Source organism: Nerophis ophidion, linkage group LG14 (assembly GCF_033978795.1).
Source record: "Nerophis ophidion isolate RoL-2023_Sa linkage group LG14, RoL_Noph_v1.0, whole genome shotgun sequence".
NCBI classification, from domain to species: domain Eukaryota; kingdom Metazoa; phylum Chordata; class Actinopteri; order Syngnathiformes; family Syngnathidae; genus Nerophis; species Nerophis ophidion.
In genome coordinates this window covers 49,355,246-49,379,046 of record NC_084624.1, presented here as the reverse complement: position 1 = coordinate 49,379,046, position 23,801 = coordinate 49,355,246, and the positions used below count along the sequence as shown (strand labels likewise).

At 41.3% G+C, this 23,801-nt stretch overlaps 1 protein-coding gene across 2 annotated transcripts in view; it reads right to left on the bottom strand.

Moving 5' to 3' along the window:
- The window catches only part of pcyt1aa (phosphate cytidylyltransferase 1A, choline a), a 28,584-nt gene extending 5,150 nt beyond the window's left edge, over positions 1 to 23,434 (bottom strand). Inside the window, exons 1-6 of one of the 2 annotated variants that reach the window (XM_061920939.1) lie at positions 23,101 to 23,434; positions 9,839 to 9,949; positions 9,581 to 9,680; positions 9,383 to 9,499; positions 8,132 to 8,283; positions 7,983 to 8,061 (exon numbers count right to left, since the gene is read on the bottom strand). In XM_061920939.1, coding sequence (XP_061776923.1) covers positions 7,983 to 8,061; positions 8,132 to 8,283; positions 9,383 to 9,499; positions 9,581 to 9,680; positions 9,839 to 9,949 — 559 coding nt within the window. In that variant the 5' untranslated portion in view covers positions 23,101 to 23,434. The remainder of the gene's footprint in view (positions 1 to 7,982; positions 8,062 to 8,131; positions 8,284 to 9,382; positions 9,500 to 9,580; positions 9,681 to 9,838; positions 9,950 to 23,100) is intronic. The other variant, XM_061920938.1, reaches the window with a different exon arrangement.
- Between the last annotated feature and the right edge of the window lie 367 nt (positions 23,435 to 23,801).

Genomic DNA, 23,801 nt, shown 5'->3' with positions numbered 1-23,801 from the left:
CCAGTGCACCTAATAGTCCGACAAACACGGTAGGTGTGTTTATGCATTGGGTGTGTGTGTCACGTGTCTTTATTGACTTATGTTTAATAGCAATACTCAGCTAGCATGTCCCTTAGAAGCACAGTCAACCAGAAATGCATGCATGTAGATGACCATAATGTACGCCACAGAGCATCCAACAATTGTGTATGATATTGTAGATCGGGATGTCCAAATCTTTTACGCAGAGGGCCACATAGTGAAACATGCAAAAATGCAGGGGCCACAGTGATTTGACATTCAGTTAAAGACACCCATGAAAACACTTTAGGCACACATTCATTGGAGGACATTTTTCTCAGCAGTCATTCTGGCACAGTCAAGACGTATTAGAAGGTCTAACACAATGACGTGAAAATAGAACAACTATTTCCACCAACCATTGCAGAGGGAGAAATATACCATTAAATGTTTGTGAAGCTCACTACAGTAATACTAATATTTAGTTTGTTCATTCTAATGCAACAGAAGAGCTGTAATATAAAACTATTTGGACATTTAGTCGAAGGAAATGTACGTCACACCTCCTGTGAGTCATCACTCGCTGCCAAGTAATCCTCTTCTTTGTTTAGCCCTCAATCTTCTCCTTCAATAATGGACAAACATTACAATCTGCTGCACAACACACTACACAGCAGGGAGGCACTCAGCAGCATGCAACAACTACACAACACTAGACAACACCTAACAACTATACAACACCTAACAACACTAGAAAACCGGACAACACTAGACAACATGTAACTGCTACACAACACTAGACAACTGGACAACACAAGACATGTAACAACTAGACAACACTAGACAACTGGACAACATGTAACAACTAGACAATACTAGAAAACTACACAACACAAGACAACATGTAACAACTAGACAACACTAGACAACTGGACAACACAAGACAACATGTAACAACTAGACAACAGGACAACACTAGACAACATGTAACTGCTACACAACACTAGACAACTGGACAACACTAGACAACATGTAACAACTAGACAACAGGACAACACTAGACAACATGTAACTGCTACACAACACTAGAAAACTACACAACACAAAACAACATGTAACAACTAGACAACACTAGACAACTGGACAACACAAGACAACATGTAACAACTAGACAACTGGACAACATGTAACAACTAGACAATACTAGAAAACTACACAACACAAGACAACATGTAAGAACTAGACACAACTAGACAACACTGGACAACACTAGACAACATGTAACTGCTACACAACACTAGACAACTGGACAACACTAGACAACATGTAACAACTTGACAACACAAGACAACATGTAACAACTAGACAACACTAGACAACTGGACAACATGTAACAACTAGACAATACTAGAAAACTACACAACACAAGACAACATGTAACAACTAGACAACACTAGACAACTGGACAACACAAGACAACATGTAACAACTAGACAACACTAGACAACTGGACAACACAAGACAACATGTAACAACTAGACAACACTGGACAACACAAGACAACATGTAACAACTAGACAACACTGGACAACACAAGACAACATGTAACAACTAGACACAACTAGACAACTGGACAACACAAGACAACATGTAACAACTAGACAACACTGGACAACACAAGACAACATGTAACAACTAGACAACACTGGACAACACAAGACAACATGTAACAACTAGACACAACTAGACAACTGGACAACACAAGACAACATGTAACAACTAGACAACACTGGACAACACAAGACAACATGTAACAACTAGACAACACTGGACAACACAAGACAACATGTAACAACTAGACAACACTGGACAACACAAGACAACATGTAACAACTAGACAACTGGACAACACAAGACAACATGTAACAACTAGACAACACTGGACAACACAAGACAACATGTAACAACTAGACACAACTAGACAACACTGGACAAGTGGACGACACAAGACAACATGTAACAACTAGACAACACTGGACAAGTGGACAACACAAGACAACATGTAACAACTAGACAACTGGACAACATGTAACAACTAGACAACACTAGACAACTACACAACACAAGACAACATGTAACAACTAGACAACACTGGACAACACAAGACAACATGTAACAACTAGACAACACTGGACAACACAAGACAACATGTAACAACTAGACAACACTGAACACAAGACAACATGTAACAACTAGACAACACTGGACAACATGTAACAACTGGACAACATGTAACAACTAGACAACACTAGACAAGTGGACAACATGTAACAACTAAAACAGTACGTAACAACTAGACAACACTAGACAAGTGGACAACATGTAACAACTAAAACAGTACGTAACAACTAGACAACACTAGACAAGTGGACAACATGTAACAACTAAAACAGTACGTAACAACTAGACAACACTAGACAACACTAGACAAGTGGACAACATGTAACAACTAAAACAATACGTAACAACTAGACAACACTAGACAAGTGGACAACATGTAACAACTAAAACAACACTAGACAACTAGACAACACTAGACAAGTGGACAACATGTAACAACTAAAACAATACGTAACAACTAGACAACACTAGACAAGTGGACAACATGTAACAACTAAAACAACACTAGACAACTAGACAACACTAGACAAGTAGACAACACTAGACAAGTAGACAACACTAGACAAGTGGACAACACTAGACAAGTGGACAACATGTAACAACTAAAACAACACTAGACAACTAGACAACACTAGACAAGTGGACAACATGTAACAACTAAAACAACACTAGACAACTAGACAACACTAGACAAGTGGACAACATGTAACAACTAAAACAACACTAGACAAGTAGACAACACTAGACAAGTAGACAACACTAGACAAGTAGACAACACTAGACAAGTGGACAACACTAGACAAGTGGACAACATGTAACAACTAGACTGCACGTAACAACAAAGAGCTGACACATCATGGTGGATATGATTTAACACACAACTCAAGTCTTCACAGGAAATCTTGGAGGGCATTTGAGCACCAGATGTACAGCCAGGTACCTGTCTCACTCCCCCTCTTTAAGAGAGTGGATATCTTGTGTTTGCTGAGGATGTACAGCCAGGTACCTGTCTCACTCCCCCTCGTTAAGAGAGTGGATATCTTGTGTTTGCTGAGGATGTACAGCCAGGTACCTGTCTCACTCCCCCTCGTTAAGAGAGTGGATATCTTGTGTTTGCTGAGGATGTACAGCCAGGTACCTGTCTCACTCCCCCTCGTTAAGAGAGTGGATATCTTGTGTTTGCTGAGGATGTACAGCGAGGTACCTGTCTCAATCCCCCTCGTTAAGAGAGTGGATATCTTGTGTTTGCTGAGGATGTACAGCCAGGTACCTGTCTCACTCCCCCTCGTTAAGAGAGTGGATATCTTGTGTTTGCTGAGGATGTACAGCCAGGTACCTGTCTCACTCCCCCTCTTTAAGAGAGTGGATATCTTGTGTTTGCTGAAGATGTACAGCCAGGTACCTGTCTCACTCCCCCTCGTTAAGAGAGTGGATATCTTGTGTTTGCTGAGGATGTACAGCCAGGTACCTGTCTCACTCCCCCTCGTTAAGAGAGTGGATATCTTGTGTTTGCTGAGGATGTACAGCCAGGTACCTGTCTCACTCCCCCTCGTTAAGAGAGTGGATATCTTGTGTTTGCTGAGGATGTACAGCCAGGTACCTGTCTCACTCCCCCTCGTTAAGAGAGTGGATATCTTGTGTTTGCTGAGGATGTACAGCCAGGTACCTGTCTCACTCCCCCTCGTTAAGAGAGTGGATATCTTGTGTTTGCTGAGGATGTACAGCGAGGTACCTGTCTCACTCCCCCTCGTTAAGAGAGTGGATATCTTGTGTTTGCTGAGGATGTACAGCCAGGTACCTGTCTCACTCCCCCTCGTTAAGAGAGTGGATATCTTGTGTTTGCTGAGGATGTACAGCCAGGTACCTGTCTCACTCCCCCTCGTTAAGAGAGTGGATATCTTGTGTTTGCTGAGGATGTACAGCCAGGTACCTGTCTCACTCCCCCTCGTTAAGAGAGTGGATATCTTGTGTTTGCTGAGGATGTACAGCGAGGTACCTGTCTCACTCCCCCTCGTTAAGAGAGTGGATATCTTGTGTTTGCTGAGGATGTACAGCCAGGTACCTGTCTCACTCCCCCTCGTTAAGAGAGTGGATATCTTGTGTTTGCTGAGGATGTACAGCCAGGTACCTGTCTCACTCCCCCTCGTTAAGAGAGTGGATATCTTGTGTTTGCTGAAGATGTACAGCGAGGTACCTGTCTCACCCCCCTCGTTAAGAGAGTGGATACCTTGTGTTTGCTGAGGATGTACAGCGAGGTACCTGTCTCACTCCCCCTCGTTAAGAGAGTGGATATCTTGTGTTTGCTGAGGATGTACAGCCAGGCACCTGTCTCACTCCCCCTCGTTAAGAGAGTGGATATCTTGTGTTTGCTGAGGATGTACAGCCAGGTACCTGTCTCACTCCCCCTCGTTAAGAGAGTGGATATCTTGTGTTTGCTGAGGATGTACAGCCAGGTACCTGTCTCACTCCCCCTCGTTAAGAGAGTGGATATCTTGTGTTTGCTGAGGATGTACAGCGAGGTACCTGTCTCACTCCCCCTCGTTAAGAGAGTGGATATCTTGTGTTTGCTGAGGATGTACAGCGAGGTACCTGTCTCACTCCCCCTCATTAAGAGAGTTGATATCTTGTGTTTGCTGAGGATGTACAGCCAGGTACCTGTCTCACTCCCCCTCGTTAAGAGAGTTGATATCTTGTGTTTGCTGAGGATGTACAGCGAGGTACCTGTCTCACCCCCCTCGTTAAGAGAGTGGATATCTTGTGTTTGCTGAGGATGTACAGCGAGGTACCTGTCTCAATCCCCCTCGTTAAGAGAGTGGATATCTTGTGTTTGCTGAGGATGTACAGCCAGGTACCTGTCTCACTCCCCCTCGTTAAGAGAGTGGATATCTTGTGTTTGCTGAGGATGTACAGCCAGGTACCTGTCTCACTCCCCCTCGTTAAGAGAGTGGATATCTTGTGTTTGCTGAGGATGTACAGCCAGGTACCTGTCTCACTCCCCCTCGTTAAGAGAGTGGATATCTTGTGTTTGCTGAGGATGTACAGCGAGGTACCTGTCTCACTCCCCCTCGTTAAGAGAGTGGATATCTTGTGTTTGCTGAGGATGTACAGCGAGGTACCTGTCTCACTCCCCCTCATTAAGAGAGTTGATATCTTGTGTTTGCTGAGGATGTACAGCCAGGTACCTGTCTCACTCCCCCTCGTTAAGAGAGTTGATATCTTGTGTTTGCTGAGGATGTACAGCGAGGTACCTGTCTCACTCCCCCTCGTTAAGAGAGTGGATATCTTGTGTTTGCTGAGGATGTACAGCGAGGTACCTGTCTCACTCCCCCTCGTTAAGAGAGTGGATATCTTGTGTTTGCTGAGGATGTACAGCCAGGTACCTGTCTCACTCCCCCTCGTTAAGAGAGTTGAAGCAGAGCCTTTCCACTGTGCAGTCATCACAACAGTGGAACTACAGGTGGTGTTCTTGTCATTTAGGGATCTAACAGAGTTTGTGTAGTATTTGCTGAGAAAGCAGCTGAAATGGTTCTTTGAATGCTGAAAGTGGTCGATCTCTGTCCAACATGAACAGGAAGTAGCCTGAAAACTCAAACACTTTTATTACATTTCTTTTAGAATTACGTCGCTGTGGAGTGTGTTTGCGTGAGTTAAGTTAGTTAGCAGGATAACACAATCAATCAAAGCTGACTTATATAGAGCCCTTAATCACAAATGTCTCAAAGGGCTGCACAAGCCACAATGACATCAGGGCAAGAAAAAAGTCAACCCAAGAGTACTGGTTTAAATATTGTTAAGCTGTCAATAGCACTCACCATAAATAAATAGAAAAATATAAAGTTATTACATGCAGGGATGGGTACTTTACAAATTTGAACCGATACGCTACCGATTCCTGGTCTCTGGGAATTGATTCCGGTACTTGACGATACCAACTTCCGGTACTATTGTGTGTGTTAATAAATAGACATTCTTATTTTTTATTGCAAAATTGAAAAATGAGCCAATTGTTACAACTAATGTCCATTTGTTGTAACTGGTTTCATAATCACAGGTATGAGTACCATTTGCAGGTATGACACTTAGTTGTACAGTTTAGGGTCTGTTGGCCACTTCATTTTTTGCTGTCTGCTGCTATGTTACTGGAAGTACTGTACTTATTACAAACCAGCTATTTGACTGTAATGTCAATCTTAGTAGTATTGTAGTTTTCATGAATACATTGGAAGGTGTTCTTTAAATAAATAATGCTAATAAGTAGCATGTCAATAGCAAAGCCAATGTATATTAGCATCAAGCTAGCACATGATTTGTGTAAAAGTGGAACCTTACTTTGAACAATGGAGCAGTTTTTGAGTCAATTTCTTTGTCGCCATTGAAAATTGCAACATTACCTAGAGCAGTGGTTCTTAACCTTTTTTCAGTGATGTACCCCCTGTGAACATGTTTTTCATTCAAGTACCCCCTAATCACAGCAAAGCATTTTGGGTTGAAAAAAAGAGGTAAAGAAGTAAAATACATGTAATCAGTTTCTGATTTATGAACTTGTACAACAGTGCAAAATATTGCTCATTTGTAGTGGTCTTTCTTCAACTATTTGGAAAAAAATATACAAAAATAACTAAAAAGTTGTTGAAAAATAAACAAGTGATTCAAGTGTAAATGCAGATTTCTCCACATAGAAGTAATCATCAAGTTAAAGTGTCCTCTTTGGGGATTGTAATAGAGATCCATCTGGATTCATCAACTTACTTCAAAACATTTCTTCACAAAAAAAGAAATCTTTAACATCAAAATTTATGGAACATGTCCACAAAAAATCTAGCTGTCAACACTGAATATTGCATTGTTGTATTTCTTTTCACACTTTATGAAGTTACATTCATATTTTGTTGAAGTATTATTCAATAAATATATTTATAAAGGATTTTTGAATTGTGGCTATTTTTAAAATATTTTCCCAAAAATCTCACATACCCCTTGGCATACCTTCAGGTACCCCCAGGGGTACATGTACCCCCATTTGAGAACCACTGACCTACAGGTAGTTGGTGGAGTGATTGCCAGGTGGCAGGTGGAGGGGTTGCCAGGTGGCAGGTGGAGTGGTTGTCAATTGGCAGGTGGAGTGGTTGCCAGGTGGCAGGTGGAGTGGTTGCCAGGTGGCAGGGGGAGTGGTTGCCAGGTGGCAGGTGGAGTGGTTGCCAGGTAGCAGGTGGAGTGGTTGCCAGTTGGCAGGTGGAGTGGTTGCCAGGTGGCAGGTGGAGTGGTTGCCAGGTGGCAGGTGGAGTGGTTGCCAGGTGGCAGGTGGAGTGGTTGCCAGGTGGCAGGTGGAGTGGTTGCCAGGTGGCAGGTGGAGTGGTTGCCAGGTGGCAGGTGGAGTGGTTGCCAGGTGGCAGGTGCAGAGAGCTCGCTGAGTCGTCAACCAGGCATGACATCACGCACAACACAACTACCGAAACATGGCATCCTTGGATTTGGAATTCAGTTGGTGCCAAAAAAGTATCAATCAATCAATCAATGTTTACTTATATAGCCCTAAATCACTAGTGTCTCAAAGGGCTGCACAAACCACCACGACATCCTCGGTAGGCCCACATAAGACCGGATTTTGTACCCATCTCTAATTACATGTGATTGGTATCGGCCGATCTCACTCAGAGATGATCCTAGTTTTGTCTATATATTATATTCAGACTTTTAAAAACATATATATTTTACTTACGATTTTTTGGCCCCATATTTGCTGTTTTTTTCTTTTTTTAGTTTTCACAGGTAGCGAAAGACAACCAAAAGTGTTTGCTCACCTGCTTCCTTGATGTGCTTGTAGACGTCGTCACTGCCGGCTGAGGAGTAAGGGATGTCATCATGGGCCACAAAGTCAATCTGCCCAACACAGTAATGTGTTCTTTCAACCAGGTGCATGATGGTCTTTAAAGGGCTTGTATTGACTCACGCGATGTTTGGCCAGAAACTCTGGCGACAGCGTCCAGGGGGCGTTGCGCACCACTTCGTCCACGTAGCGACAGTGACAGACAGCGTCGTAGCGCTCGTCTTCGTTCATGACTGTGAAGCCCTTGTACTTGTGTGTCAGGTCATCGCTGCACACTTGGAACAAGATGGGAGAATAAACACAATGAATGATATGATCAGGATTTCAACGCCAGACACACCAGACACAATCCAATGGGTGTGCCAAGTAAACCACACACTGTACAATTACCTCCAACTATGAGGTGTGTATTGGGGAAGATGTACAATTACCTCCAACTATGAGGTGTGTATTGGGGAAGATGTACAATTACCTCCAACTATGAGGTGTGTATTGGGGAAGATGTACAATTACCTCCAACTATGAGGTGTGTATTGGGGAAGATGTACAATTACCTCCAACTATGAGGTGTGTATTGGGGAAGATGTACAATTACCTCCAACTATGAGGTGTGTATTGGGGAAGATGTACAATTACCTCCAACTATGAGGTGTGTATTGGGGAAGATGTACAATTACCTCCAACTATGAGGTGTGTATTGGGGAAGATGTACAATTACCTCCAACTATGAGGTGTGTATTGGGGAAGATGTACAATTACCTCCAACTACGAGGTGTGTATTGGGGAAGATGTACAATTACCTCCAACTATGAGGTGTGTATTGGGGAAGATGTACAATTACCTCCAACTATGAGGTGTGTATTGGGGAAGATGTACAATTACCTCCAACTACGAGGTGTGTATTGGGGAAGATGTACAATTACCTCCAACTATGAGGTGTGTATTGGGGAAGATGTACAATTACCTCCAACTATGAGGTGTGTATTGGGGAAGATGTACAATTACCTCCAACTATGAGGTGTGTATTGGGGAAGATGTACAATTACCTCCAACTGTGAGGTGTGTATTGGGGAAGATGTACAATTACCTCCAACTATGAGGTGTGTATTGGGGAAGATGTACAATTACCTCCAACTATGAGGTGTGTATTGGGGAAGATGTACAATTACCTCCAACTGTGAGGTGTGTATTGGGGAAGATGTACAATTACCTCCAACTATGAGGTGTGTATTGGGGAAGATGTACAATTACCTCCAACTATGAGGTGTGTATTGGGGAAGATGTACAATTACCTCCAACTATGAGGTGTGTATTGGGGAAGATGTACAATTACCTCCAACTATGAGGTGTGTATTGGGGAAGATGTACAATTACCTCCAACTATGAGGTGTGTATTGGGGAAGAGGCATTTAGCCTGCATTAGAGCCCTGGCGTGTCCTGAGTGGAAGACATCAAAGATACCATCTGCATACACTCGCACTGGCCGGTCAGCTGAAAAAGGAAACATCCAGCAAAGACTTAGGATGTGTTCATGGACAAAATGGAGATGATCGATACGAGTTAAAGACTCACGGGGTGTTCCCCGTTTGGCCTCCTCCATGTTGACTCTCTGGTATGGCTGAGCATTAGCTGGTACCAGCTCATCGGCGAAAGGTGCAGGGTGCTTCAACCCCTAATGGAGCCACGCAGAAAGCGCAAGAGGAAAGAACAATTGTCATTGTGAAGTCATATAAGCCAGTGGGCCAACAAGCTAAATGTTCCCAGCAAATAATCAACTCTTAGATCATGTGTAGATGAACAGATAGTGTAACATACAAAGTGCCAACTTACCACAGTACATCTGGCCATTTTCCCAATTTTCGCTGCCACCTCATTGTCAACATTGGAGACATCTCGTTTCCTCTTTCGGGACGGCAGTGATGGCACGCTGGAGCTCTGCATCTGGCTCAAAAGACAAAGACATCTGGTCTGACTGAGACAAAGATCTCTGCTCGCACAAGTGTCTTCTTTCTTCTCCATCCCTGAGATACAACGTCCAGTCACCACTTCCATAGAGTGCGAAGGGTCCAGCTGCAGCCTGGACCTTTTCCTTCATGACACAATGCCCAATGGCCATTTCTGCAGAGCGTTTCATTGAGCGATCGCGTATAGCTTCACAAGGCATAGCTCCTTCCATATTGGCACTTTTACGTTATTGTAATCTTTTTATCATTCAATTCGGGCACATACTTAGACATTTGTATTGGGAAATTTCCTTTATTTTAAGCAACTAGCTTAAGTAATGTTCTATGCGTCTAAATAAAACATCCAAGTTTTGTCTGTTCATGCCAGTTTGAGCTGGCAACGTTTATTCAACTTCAGCATATACTGTACACACTTCTTCTGCTTACTAGGTCAACCTTCAGTGTAATACATACACATATATATTAATACATATACACACATATATATAAAAAGTATATGTGTGTATATTTATATAAATGACTGTTTCAGCAGTGACGAAACAACATTTGTCTGACATGAGAGACATTAACAAACTCCATTTTCACATGAAGGGAAATAAAATCCAGTGTAACTTTCATACCAGTGTTAACTAAGCTGCATCGCATCCATCCTCCCTCCTCAGCTTCTTCCACAACAGCCACAATGAAAATAGTAAAAAACAAACAAACCAGCAAATACACCGGGAAAGTGTTTTATTGTTTGTGCCATGCCGCCATCTTATGGAGTAGTTTGCCCACTGCAAGTGTCCTTCATTTACAAGTAGTGAATTGTTTTGAGGGTTTTTCAACCACTGTTTGGTTTGGCTTCCAGCTGTGCATAGCGTATGGATTCTTACCTTACAGTATAACTTAAACTGTTTATACTTACTAAAGTGTCCTATGTGTGATGTCTGTAGGAGTGTTTTCATGCATTTTTGTACATGCTAATGTAATGTAATGACTTATTACATAAAATTAGACGTAGCTAATATGCCTACATGTTTATAAGTGTCTTTGTTAGTATTAACTTACATGGAACTCATTTTCTATTGTTTTCTTAGTAAATTCCCCAAGCTGAGACCGTAGAGTTATTGCATCTGTTTAGCTGATTGGAGAACTAGCTTCCGCAGTTAGTGAGTCCATGACCATGATTTCTGTTTTATTTGATCAGCCGTTTTACTGCCACAGTTTTTTTTTTTTAACAATTAAGGTATGTAAATAAGCATTTACAAAATATTTCATAGTGATGTATGTATATGTATATACATACTTATATATACATATATATGTACGCTATATACATATATATGTGTGTATATATATATATATATATATATATATATATATATATATATATATATATATATATATATACACACACAGTTTATAATCAAGTATGGCTAATATATGGAAAATATTAGTTTTCTTCAAAAATTTTTATCCCGGTGCGCTCTATAGTCCTGAAAATACGGTATACATCCATATATGCATGCATAAATATACATAAGCAGTTAAACACGTATATATTTACATATAGACATATATATATATGTATATATAAATATATGCATATATACTTATCTTTTTATACATATATAAATATATAAAATTGCATATATACTATATATACATACATGTATACTTATAATATATATAGGGCAGAGAGAGACTTGTCCAATGAACATGAAAATGTTATACACAACATTTACATGTCATTATGTTCAACTACAATGGCGCCTCCCGGAAATCATACTTTTGTAGTATTAGTGAAACCAGACCAAGCTGCTCAAAAGCTGCCTTAGCCATTTACTGTAGTTTGACACTAAATGACGTCTGCCTATGCGTAAACTTTAAGATGCAAATGGACCATCATTCTAAGATGACTTACAGTAGCTTGCGAACGTTCAGAACCCTATGGACAGGAGATCTTATTTTGAAACTCTGGACAGACGTTAAGAAGTCTGCGGAAACAAGAAGCCCCACCAGCACAACAATGCCCACTTGTGGCCCCGGTTGGAATATATTACAAAGAGAGTGAAGTCTGGCTGCCGTCACATGGACATGTGACACCTCCACATTAGCTGCTGATTGACTTCAGCTGAGCTTGCTGAGGCATGCTCACATGTCAGAGTGTCCACAGTCCTAACTCTCCTTACAGACACAAAGGTCATGTAGATGTCAGAGTGTCCACAGGCATGGTCCTAACTCTCCTTACAGACACAAAGGTCATGTACATGTGAGAGTGTCCACAGTCCTAACTCTCCTTACAGACACAAAGGTCATGTACATGTGAGAGTGTCCACAGTCCTAACTCTCCTTACAGACACAAAGGTCATGTACATGTGAGAGTGTCCACAGGCACAGTCCTAACTCTCCTTACAGACACAAAGGTCATGTACATGTGAGAGTGTCCACAGGCATGGTCCTAACTCTCCTTACAGACACAAAGGTCATGTACATGTCAGTGTCCACAGGCACGGTCCTAACTCTCCTTACAGACACAAAGGTCATGTACATGTGAGAGTGTCCACAGTCCTAACTCTCCTTACAGACACAAAGGTCATGTACATGTCAGAGTGTCCACAGTCCTAACTCTCCTTACAGACACAAAGGTCATGTACATGTCAGAGTGTCCACAGGCACGGTCCTAACTCTCCTTACAGACACAAAGGTCATGTACATGTGAGCGTGTCCACAGTCCTAACTCTCCTTACAGACACAAAGGTCATGTACATGTGAGAGTGTCCACAGGCATGGTCCTAACTCTCCTTACAGACACAAAGGTCATGTACATGTGAGAGTGTCCACAGGCATGGTCCTAACTCTCCTTACAGACACAAAGGTCATGTACATGTCAGAGTGTCCACAGTCCTAACTCTCCTTACAGACACAAAGGTCATGTACATGTGAGAGTGTCCACAGTCCTAACTCTCCTTACAGACACAAAGGTCATGTACATGTCAGTGTCCACAGGCACAGTCCTAACTCTCCTTACAGACACAAAGGTCATGTACATGTGAGAGTGTCCACAGTCCTAACTCTCCTTACAGACACAAAGGTCATGTACATGTCAGTGTCCACAGGCACGGTCCTAACTCTCCTTACAGACACAAAGGTCATGTACATGTGAGAGTGTCCACAGTCCTAACTCTCCTTACAGACACAAAGGTCATGTACATGTCAGTGTCCACAGGCATGGTCCTAACTCTCCTTACAGACACAAAGGTCATGTACATGTCAGTGTCCACAGGCACAGTCCTAACTTTCCTTACAGACACAAAGGTCATGTACATGTGAGAGTGTCCACAGGCACAGTCCTAACTCTCCTTACAGACACACAGGTCATGTACATGTCAGTGTCCACAGGCACAGTCCTAACTTTCCTTACAGACACAAAGGTCATGTACATGTGAGAGTGTCCACAGGCACAGTCCTAACTCTCCTTACAGACACAAAGGTCATGTACATGTCAGAGTGTCCACAGTCCTAACTCTCCTTACAGACACAAAGGTCATGTACATGTCAGAGTGTCCACAGGCATGGTCCTAACTCTCCTTACAGACACAGGTCATGTACATGTGAGAGTGTCCACAGGCACAGTCCTAACTCTCCTTACAGACACAAAGGTCATATCCTATGGAGTTTTTCAGGTGACAAAAAGAAGTTGCAAGAACTTGTTGATCAGTGTTTGTCAATGATGTTCTGTCATGACCCCCATAGGTAGAGAAATGATTATGACCTACCTGGATTGACAAGTTGATATCTAGTCATTCCCACTGTGTGACTCACATTCTGTCCATGCAACTGACCTCTCACTTTTCATTTGCATTCCTGTCACTAACTTCTCTACCTCCGACATGTGTGCACTGCTGCCACCTAGCTGCATGCGTGTGTATACAAACAGTGGACACAAATAATGAAAAATCTCCACTTCTGCTTGTGACCCCCTTAGGGAACTATTTGGGAAACACTGTGATAGATCATCCTCTCTCACTATACAATCTTTGGTTGTTGCAGTGGTTTGTACAGAGTGCTTAAAAAAAGAGTCCAGCCATAGAAGTTCACATTTACATTTAACATTATTCTCCCATCCCACAATAAACATCATCCGATCCGACCAAAGTCTGCTGTCATCAATTATTTGACCCAGTCCTGATTTAGAGACTTCTGAAAAGTCGCTAAATATAGCGTCACATTTGCTAAGTTGTCAAATCTGATCCCTTCTGAAATGTCTTCTTATTCTCTGGCAGAGCAGGTGCATATGAGTGGTGTCAAGAAGCAGCGTATCACCACCTACTGTGAGGAGTTGTGACCACAAGCTGATAATGTTTGCTGTTTGCAATACAGTAATGCTACGTTACTGTACATACCATTCATGCCTATTTCCATTGATCAGTATGATTTTAAAACGCCTCATAGTTGTCACGTCCATCAATAGTGGTTCACATAGCAGACTTCTTTGCAACGGCTGTAGATGGCATAGATTTGCACCAAATGTGTTGGACTCCCACTTAACACGATACACAAGAGTGATAATAATACAAAAAATGAATTAGTAAATTGTCTTTGAACTGGCCCGCTTGTCTGGCTGGATGGAAAGAAAAGAGTTGTAAACATTGTCAACTACTAACAGACAATCCACAGAGGTGGAGGCTCCATTCCATACATGCTACGCACAATACAGCAGGGTTAATAAAGGGTGTGCTTGTTATTTTTAAACATCCAACCGGTCGGATACTTCGGACTTCTGGAACTCAGCACTCATGAGTGAAGTTTGCAGCTGTGCTCGTCATAAAAGTGCAGACAATTACAAGCCAGGCGTGCTAAGACACAACGCTCTGAAATAACTTTACTGTAAACAAGAGTGACTAATCTGTGCAGAAATTATTTTTTTAAGACAATTCCTCTCCAGTCATAGTCACCTTCAGGGAAGATGCGTCAAAATCCTGTTCATTGAGGGGCTGCTTCAAACAGTGAATCACCTCATTATATTATTATTATTATTTCTTCATACAAATTCATCTCCAACTTGCTTTGAAATCATAAGTCATGTTGACGAGCAGATATTTAAGTATTGTTTGTAGTTTTACCAAAAAATTTTACAATGAATAATTACAGGTTTCTAAAAAAAAAAAAAAAAAAAAAGAAATGAAGAAAAGAAAAAAGATTCACATCCGAATTGTAATTCTTATTTATGTCAATTTTAAATTGATTAATAATATTCAAAAACAGTTAGTTCTTTTAAAGAATACATTTTTCGGCCACATCCATGCTTACTCTCTGCGCATGTATGTCAGCAAGCAGAAGGCATGTAACCTAGCACCTGTTTTACTAGGATTATTATATCCAATGTTACATGGCAAGTACATGCATTGAAAATTGAATTGAGGATTGTGTTGAATCCAGAATCCATTCTGAATCCAATCCTCACCCCAGGAATGGAATGGCATGGTATTGATTCCCAATAATAGACCCTTTTCCACCTCAGGAACTTTGTCAGGAAATAAGTTCCTCTGTCTTTCCACCCAACAGTAACTACCCGGGTAGATTTAGTTCTTAAGGAACCTTTCGGAGTTCCTCCCAGCTCGGTGGGACTTTTCTAAGCGACCAGGAAGCTTTTGGGGGGCGGTCTGTGCCCTCGATCTCTGATTGGTTGAACACAGTGAGAGGCGTTCCTATAACTTCCCTTTCAAACACACCACCGCCATTTAAATATATGCAGCAACTTGTTCACTTCTTGCGTATTTTCTAGGACAACTTAAGTTGACCACAGAGAGAAAGGAGAAGAAAAGAGTTTCAAATTGCAGGAACTTTTGTGTAGCATCTTTGTGCTGAAGAGCGCTGATCAGTGGAACTATCTTGCACTGTTTTTACTCAGTCCTAGTCTTCAAACGCTACACAGTTTATTATTTCTACAAACTTCATTTCAATACGCCAATGTAGGAGAAGTGGATGGACTCTTTCAAACGTGCGACCTCAGCTGCTTACTACTCGGACTTCACTGGATAAATGTGCAAATAAAGAAGGCAGCACACGAGTGGAATGAATGTAAATAACATCAAATATTAACTTTTTACTTTATTACATGGTGCAAAAGAAGTGAGTGACACTCAATATGAGTAAACACAATGCTACTGCTAACAAGCTAATGCTGAAGGCAATGTGTTTGTAGTGTCGGGGTGAGATAAACACTGACAGTTATTATTTATGTATTGTTATTTACATGTAAACACTGACATTTATTGACTATATATATTGGTATTTACATGTAAACCCTGAAATTTATTATGGACATATTGTTATTTACAGATAAACCCAGACATGTAATATTTATATATTGTTATTTACATCTGAAATGGACCAAAAGGAACACAGCATAAATTCATCATTTACTGAGAGGACCACTTTTTGACTGTTGGACATTGCGGGCAAAATCTTGACTTTTTATGGACCATTCGGTAAACTTTATTGTATAAATCTTATCATTTTGTATATTATCGCTTTGCATAACAATTACTTGCTTTTTAATAAAAAAAGTGTGACCTAATAATGTCTGTTTATTACCATTTTATCAGTGTAGATTAAAGATAGAAAACTATTCCTCCATACGTCGTCAGCATGATTCTTATAAACTAGCTGACCTGTGACATGCAGTGGAAACACAAACCACACACTTCTACGGGAACTACCAAATATTTGTTGCATGAGCAGATATTCAAACATACGCAATTTCATACATTACTTGTTTGTTTTCCCAGTCAAATTGCAAATAATGAATACATTTAGTAAGAAAGAAGATTTACATTATTTCCAGCCTTTCACAGGCCACATTAAAAAACATGGCGGGACACATCCAGCCCCTGCGTCTTCAGTTTGAGACCAGTAGTAGTGTCTAAAGTTGTGATGCAATTCAAATAATCCAACAAATCCTTAGGTCAATCTGTAACTTGGAGAAGGAGGAGGACTAAACATACTCTGCTTCTTCATACATATTCAAATATTCTACATATTGTCCTATTTGACACAGAGAGAAAGACAGAAATACTGCACAACATTCCAGCTTGAGAACATGAAGAAGATGATCTTGTGAAGGTGTCTCATATTTAGTGCAAGATGGAATGTAGCATACAGAATGTTTCCATGACGACACTGGAGAACACACAAGGTGGAGAACACTCGTGATTTAGGGCTGCTTAAGTCAACTTTGATTGATTGATTGTTTGAAGAAAATGCTGTTGTGAAAGTGTGTGCAATTTAGTGTATGTTGGCGTGTAGCATACAGAAAGTGTGTGATATTTAGTGCATGTTGGAGTGTAGCATACAGAAAGTGTGTGATATTTAGTGTATGTTGGAGTGTAGCATACAGAAAGTGTGTGATATTTAGTGCATGGTGGAGTGTAGCATACAGAAAGTGTGTGATATTTAGTGCATGTTGGAGTGTAGCATACAGAAAGTGTGTGATATTTAGTGCATGTTGGAGTGTAGCATACAGAAAGTGTGTGATATTTAGTGCATGGTGGAGTGTAGCATACAGCAAGTGTGTGATATTTAGTGCATGGTGGAGTGTAGCATACAGAAAGTGTGTGATATTTAGTGCATGGTGGAGTGTAGCACACAGAAAGTGTGTGATATTTAGTGCATGGTGGAGTGTAGCACACAGAATGTGTGTGATATTTAGTGCATGGTGGAGTGTAGCATACAGAAAGTGTGTGATATTTAGTGCATGGTGGAGTGTAGCATACAGAAAGTGTGTGATATTTAGTGCATGGTGGAGTGTAGCATACAGAAAGTGTGTGATATTTAGTGCATGGTGGAGTGTAGCATACAGAAAGTGTGTGATATTTAGTGTATGTTGGCGTGTAGCATACAGAAAGTGTGTGATATTTAGTGCATGTTGGAGTGTAGCATACAGAAAGTGTGTGATATTTAGTGTATGTTGGAGTGTAGCATACAGAAAGTGTGTGATATTTAGTGCATGGTGGAGTGTAGCATACAGAAAGTGTGTGATATTTAGTGCATGTTGGAGTGTAGCATACAGAAAGTGTGTGATATTTAGTGCATGTTGGAGTGTAGCATACAGAAAGTGTGTGATATTTAGTGCATGGTGGAGTGTAGCATACAGCAAGTGTGTGATATTTAGTGCATGGTGGAGTGTAGCATACAGAAAGTGTGTGATATTTAGTGCATGGTGGAGTGTAGCACACACAAAGTGTGTGATATTTAGTGCATGGTGGAGTGTAGCACACAGAATGTGTGTGATATTTAGTGCATGGTGGAGTGTAGCATACAGAAAGTGTGTGATATTTAGTGCATGGTGGAGTGTAGCATACAGAAAGTGTGTGATATTTAGTGCATGGTGGAGTGTAGCATACAGAAAGTGTGTGATATTTAGTGCATGGTGGCGTGTAGCATACAGAAAGTGTGTGATATTTAGTGCATGGTGGAGTGTAGCATACAGCAAGTGTGTGATATTTAGTGCATGGTGGAGTGTAGCATACAGAAAGTGTGTGATATTTAGTGCATGGTGGAGTGTAGCACACAGAAAGTGTGTGATATTTAGTGCATGGTGGAGTGTAGCACACAGAATGTGTGTGATATTTAGTGCATGGTGGAGTGTAGCATACAGAAAGTGTGTGATATTTAGTGCATGGTGGAGTGTAGCATACAGAAAGTGTGTGATATTTAGTGCATGGTGGAGTGTAGCATACAGAAAGTGTGTGATATTTAGTGCATGGTGGCGTGTAGCATACAGAAAGTGTGTGATATTTAGTGCATGGTGGAGTGTAGCATACAGAAAGTGTGTGATATTTAGTGCATGGTGGAGTGTAGCATACAGAAAGTGTGTGATATTTAGTGCATGGTGGAGTGTAGCATGCAGAAAGTGTGTGATATTTAGTGCATGGTGGAGTGTAGCATACAGAAAGTGTGTGATATTTAGTGCATGGTGGAGTGTAGCATACAGAAAGTGTGTGATATTTAGTGCATGGTGGAGTGTAGCATACAGAAAGTGTGTGATATTTAGTGCATGGTGGAGTGTAGCATACAGAAAGTGTGTGATATTTAGTGCATGGTGGCGTGTAGCATACAGAAAGTGTGTGATATTTAGTGCATGGTGGAGTGTAGCATACAGAAAGTGTGTGATATTTAGTGCATGGTGGAGTGTAGCATACAGAAAGTGTGTGATATTTAGTGCATGGTGGAGTGTAGCATACAGAAAGTGTGTGATATTTAGTGCATGGTGGAGTGTAGCATACAGAAAGTGTGTGATATTTAGTGCATGGTGGAGTGTAGCATACAGAAAGTGTGTGATATTTAGTGCATGGTGGCGTGTAGCATACAGAATGTGTGTGATATTTAGTGCATGGTGGAGTGTAGCATACAGAAAGTGTGTGATATTTAGTGCATGGTGGAGTGTAGCATACAGAAAGTGTGTGATATTTAGTGCATGGTGGAGTGTAGCATACAGCAAGTGTGTGATATTTAGTGCATGGTGGAGTGTAGCATACAGAAATTGTGTGATATTTGGTGCATGGTGGAGTGTAGCATACAGAAAGTGTGTGATATTTAGTGCATGGTGGAGTGTAGCATACAGAAAGTGTGTGATATTTAGTGCATGGTGGAGTGTAGCATACAGAAAGTGTGTGATATTTAGTGCCTGGTGGAGTGTAGCATACAGAAAGTGTGTGATATTTAGTGCATGGTGGAGTGTAGCATACAGAAAGTGTGTGATATTTAGTGCATGGTGGAGTGTAGCATACAGAAAGTGTGTGATATTTAGTGCATGGTGGAGTGTAGCATACAGAAAGTGTGTGATATTTAGTGCATGGTGGAGTGTAGCATACAGAAAGTGTGTGATATTTAGTGCATGGTGGAGTGTAGCATACAGAAAGTGTGTGATATTTAGTGCATGGTGGAGTGTAGCATACAGAAAGTGTGTGATATTTAGTGCATGGTGGCGTGTAGCATACAGAAAGTGTGTGATATTTAGTGCATGGTGGAGTGTAGCATACAGAAAGTGTGTGATATTTAGTGCATGGTGGAGTGTAGCATACAGAAAGTGTGTGATATTTAGTGCATGGTGGAGTGTAGCATACAGAAAGTGTGTGATATTTAGTGCATGGTGGAGTGTAGCATACAGAAAGTGTGTGATATTTAGTGCATGGTGGAGTGTAGCATACAGAAAGTGTGTGATATTTAGTGCATGGTGGCGTGTAGCATACAGAAAGTGTGTGATATTTAGTGCATGGTGGAGTGTAGCATACAGCAAGTGTGTGATATTTAGTGCATGGTGGAGTGTAGCATACAGAAAGTGTGTGATATTTAGTGCATGGTGGAGTGTAGCACACAGAAAGTGTGTGATATTTAGTGCATGGTGGAGTGTAGCACACAGAATGTGTGTGATATTTAGTGCATGGTGGAGTGTAGCATACAGAAAGTGTGTGATATTTAGTGCATGGTGGAGTGTAGCATACAGAAAGTGTGTGATATTTAGTGCATGGTGGAGTGTAGCATACAGCAAGTGTGTGATATTTAGTGCATGGTGGAGTGTAGCATACAGAAATTGTGTGATATTTGGTGCATGGTGGAGTGTAGCATACAGAAAGTGTGTGATATTTAGTGCATGGTGGAGTGTAGCATACAGAAAGTGTGTGATATTTAGTGCATGGTGGAGTGTAGCATACAGAAAGTGTGTGATATTTAGTGCCTGGTGGAGTGTAGCATACAGAAAGTGTGTGATATTTAGTGCATGGTGGAGTGTAGCATACAGAAAGTGTGTGATATTTAGTGCATGGTGGAGTGTAGCATACAGAAAGTGTGTGATATTTAGTGCATGGTGGAGTGTAGCATACAGAAAGTGTGTGATATTTAGTGCATGGTGGAGTGTAGCATACAGCAAGTGTGTGATATTTAGTGCATGGTGGAGTGTAGCATACAGCAAGTGTGTGATATTTAGTGCATGGTGGAGTGTAGCATACAGCAAGTGTGTGATATTTAGTGCATGTTTGAGTGTAGCATACAGAAAGTGTGTGATATTTAGTGCATGTTGGAGTGTAGCATACAGAAAGTGTGTGATATTTAGTGCATGTTGGAGTGTAGCATACAGAAAGTGTGTGATATTTAGTGCATGGTGGAGTGTAGCATACAGCAAGTGTGTGATATTTAGTGCATGTTGGAGTGTAGCATACAGAAAGTGTGTGATATTTAGTGCATGGTGGAGTGTAGCATACAGAGAGTGTGTGATATTTAGTGCATGGTGGAGTGTAGCATACAGAAAGTGTGTGATATTTAGTGCATGGTGGAGTGTAGCATACAGAAAGTGTGTGATATTTATTGCATGGTGGAGTGTAGCATACAGAAAGTGTGTGATATTTAGTGCATGGTGGAGTGTAGCATACAGAAAGTGTGTGATATTTAGTGCATGGTGGAGTGTAGCATACAGAAAGTGTGTGATATTTAGTGCATGTTGGAGTGTAGCATACAGAAAGTGTGTGATATTTAGTGCATGGTGGAGTGTAGCATACAGAAAGTGTGTGATATTTAGTGCATGGTGGAGTGTAGCATACAGAAAGTGTGTGATATTTAGTGCATGGTGGAGTGTAGCATACAGAAAGTGTGTGATATTTAGTGCATGTTGGAGTGTAGCATACAGAAAGTGTGTGATATTTAGTGCATGGTGGAGTGTAGCATACAGAAAGTGTGTGATATTTAGTGCATGTTGGAGTGTAGCATACAGAAAGTGTGTGATATTTAGTGCATGTTGGAGTGTAGCATACAGAAAGTGTGTGATATTTAGTGCATGGTGGAGTGTAGCATACAGAAAGTGTGTGATATTTAGTGCATGTTGGAGTGTAGCATACAGAAAGTGTGTGATATTTAGTGCATGGTTGAGTGTAGCATACAGAAAGTGTGTGATATTTAGTGCATGGTGGAGTGTAGCATACAGAAAGTGTGTGATATTTAGTGCATGGTGGAGTGTAGCATACAGAAAGTTTCTATGACGTCACTGAGGACACGCAAGGCCTCATTTGCCTTCTGCTGGATTGAAAAAGTCCACTTTTATGCCACTCACTGAACTGTGTGGCACTTTAACACAGTCAGTATTGCGGCATATTGGACATGTTAAACATATTGGACATGTCGGACATGTTAGACATATTGGACATGTTGGACATGTTGGACATGTTAGACATATTGGACATGTTAGACATGTTAGACATATTGGACATGTTAGACATATTGGACATGTTGGACATGTTAGACATATTGGACATGTTGGACATATCGGACATGTTAGACATATTGGACATGTTGGACATGTTAGACATATTGGACATGTTGGACATGTTAGACATATTGGACATGTTGGACATATCGGACATGTTAGACATATTGGACATGTTGGACATGTTAGACATATTGGACATGTTGGACATGTTAAACATATTGGACATGTCGGACATGTTAGACATATTGGACATGTTGGACATATTAGATGTATTGGACATGTTGGACATGTTAGACATATTGGACATGTTGGACATGTTAGACATATTGGACATGTTGGAGATGTTAGACATGTTGGACAGACATGTTGGACATGTTGGACATGTTAGACAGACATGTTGGACATGTTAGACAGTCATGTTGGACATGTTAGACATGTTGGATAGACATGTTGGACATGTTAGACATGTTGGATAGTCATGTTGGACGTGTTAGACATGTTGGACATGTTAGACAGACATGTTGGACATGTTAGACAGACATGTTGGACATGTTAGACATGTTGGACATGTTAGACATGTTGGACATGTTAGACAGACATGTTGGACATGTTAGACATGTTGGACATGTTAGACAGACATGTTGGACATGTTAGACAGACATGTTGGACATGTTAGACATGTTGGACATGTTAGACATGTTGGACATTTTAGACATATTGGACATGTTAGACATGTTAGACATGTTAGAGATGTTAGAAAGCGCAGTGATTGAAAAGAAGAAGTCTATCAGGTGCAGTTAGTGACTTCTTATTAAACAAGTGCCACTGGTTGAGCAGCTTCGAGCTTGACAACAAGACACTAACTTAACTTAGTTCTTATTCACCTTATTGTTTACTCACTTTTGTCCGAAGTGCGGCTTTTGTCCGGCGGTTGTTGTCTTCCTGCCTGTTAGCGCCCAGCTAGCGCGGTTTTGGCTAAGCTAACTTCCGGTCCCCAGCTAGCTGGCTTAGCTGCTAAAGCTAACTAGCTAGTTGAGGTTGGCGCAGGTGTAAGGCAGAGACAGAATAAGTAAGAGTGTCCGCGTGGCGCAGGTGTGAGGCTGCACATAGCAGAGAAGTGAGAAACCTAGTCAGCAGTGACAGATGGTCCTACAAACACTCCTCCCTCGACTACAAAAGTGCAACATTGCAGTATGCGGAAGTGATTTGCTAGAAACTACATTTCCGGCTTTGTTGTGGGCAATGCTGCCACCTGCTGGAGGAACACCGTTGGCTGCAGTCAATGTCATGTTATGAGCTAAGGCTATATAGAACTACACTACCCAGCATGCAACAATAGTAATGAGCGTGCGCAGTAGTCCCGGGAAGGTTGTTGAATGTCGCCATGTTCTAAGGGAGCGCTACTGCCTCCTGGCGCTGACGAGACGCGGGGCCGCCATCTTGGAGTGGTGATCCGCTCCACTCACTGCAGTACATTTGTCAGGAGCAATGAATGTCAGCGCATTTTATTCATCTTACCTCACTGAATACCACTCATTTTCACCCCCTTTTTTCTCATACGTGTAGTTATGATAAAGGACACATG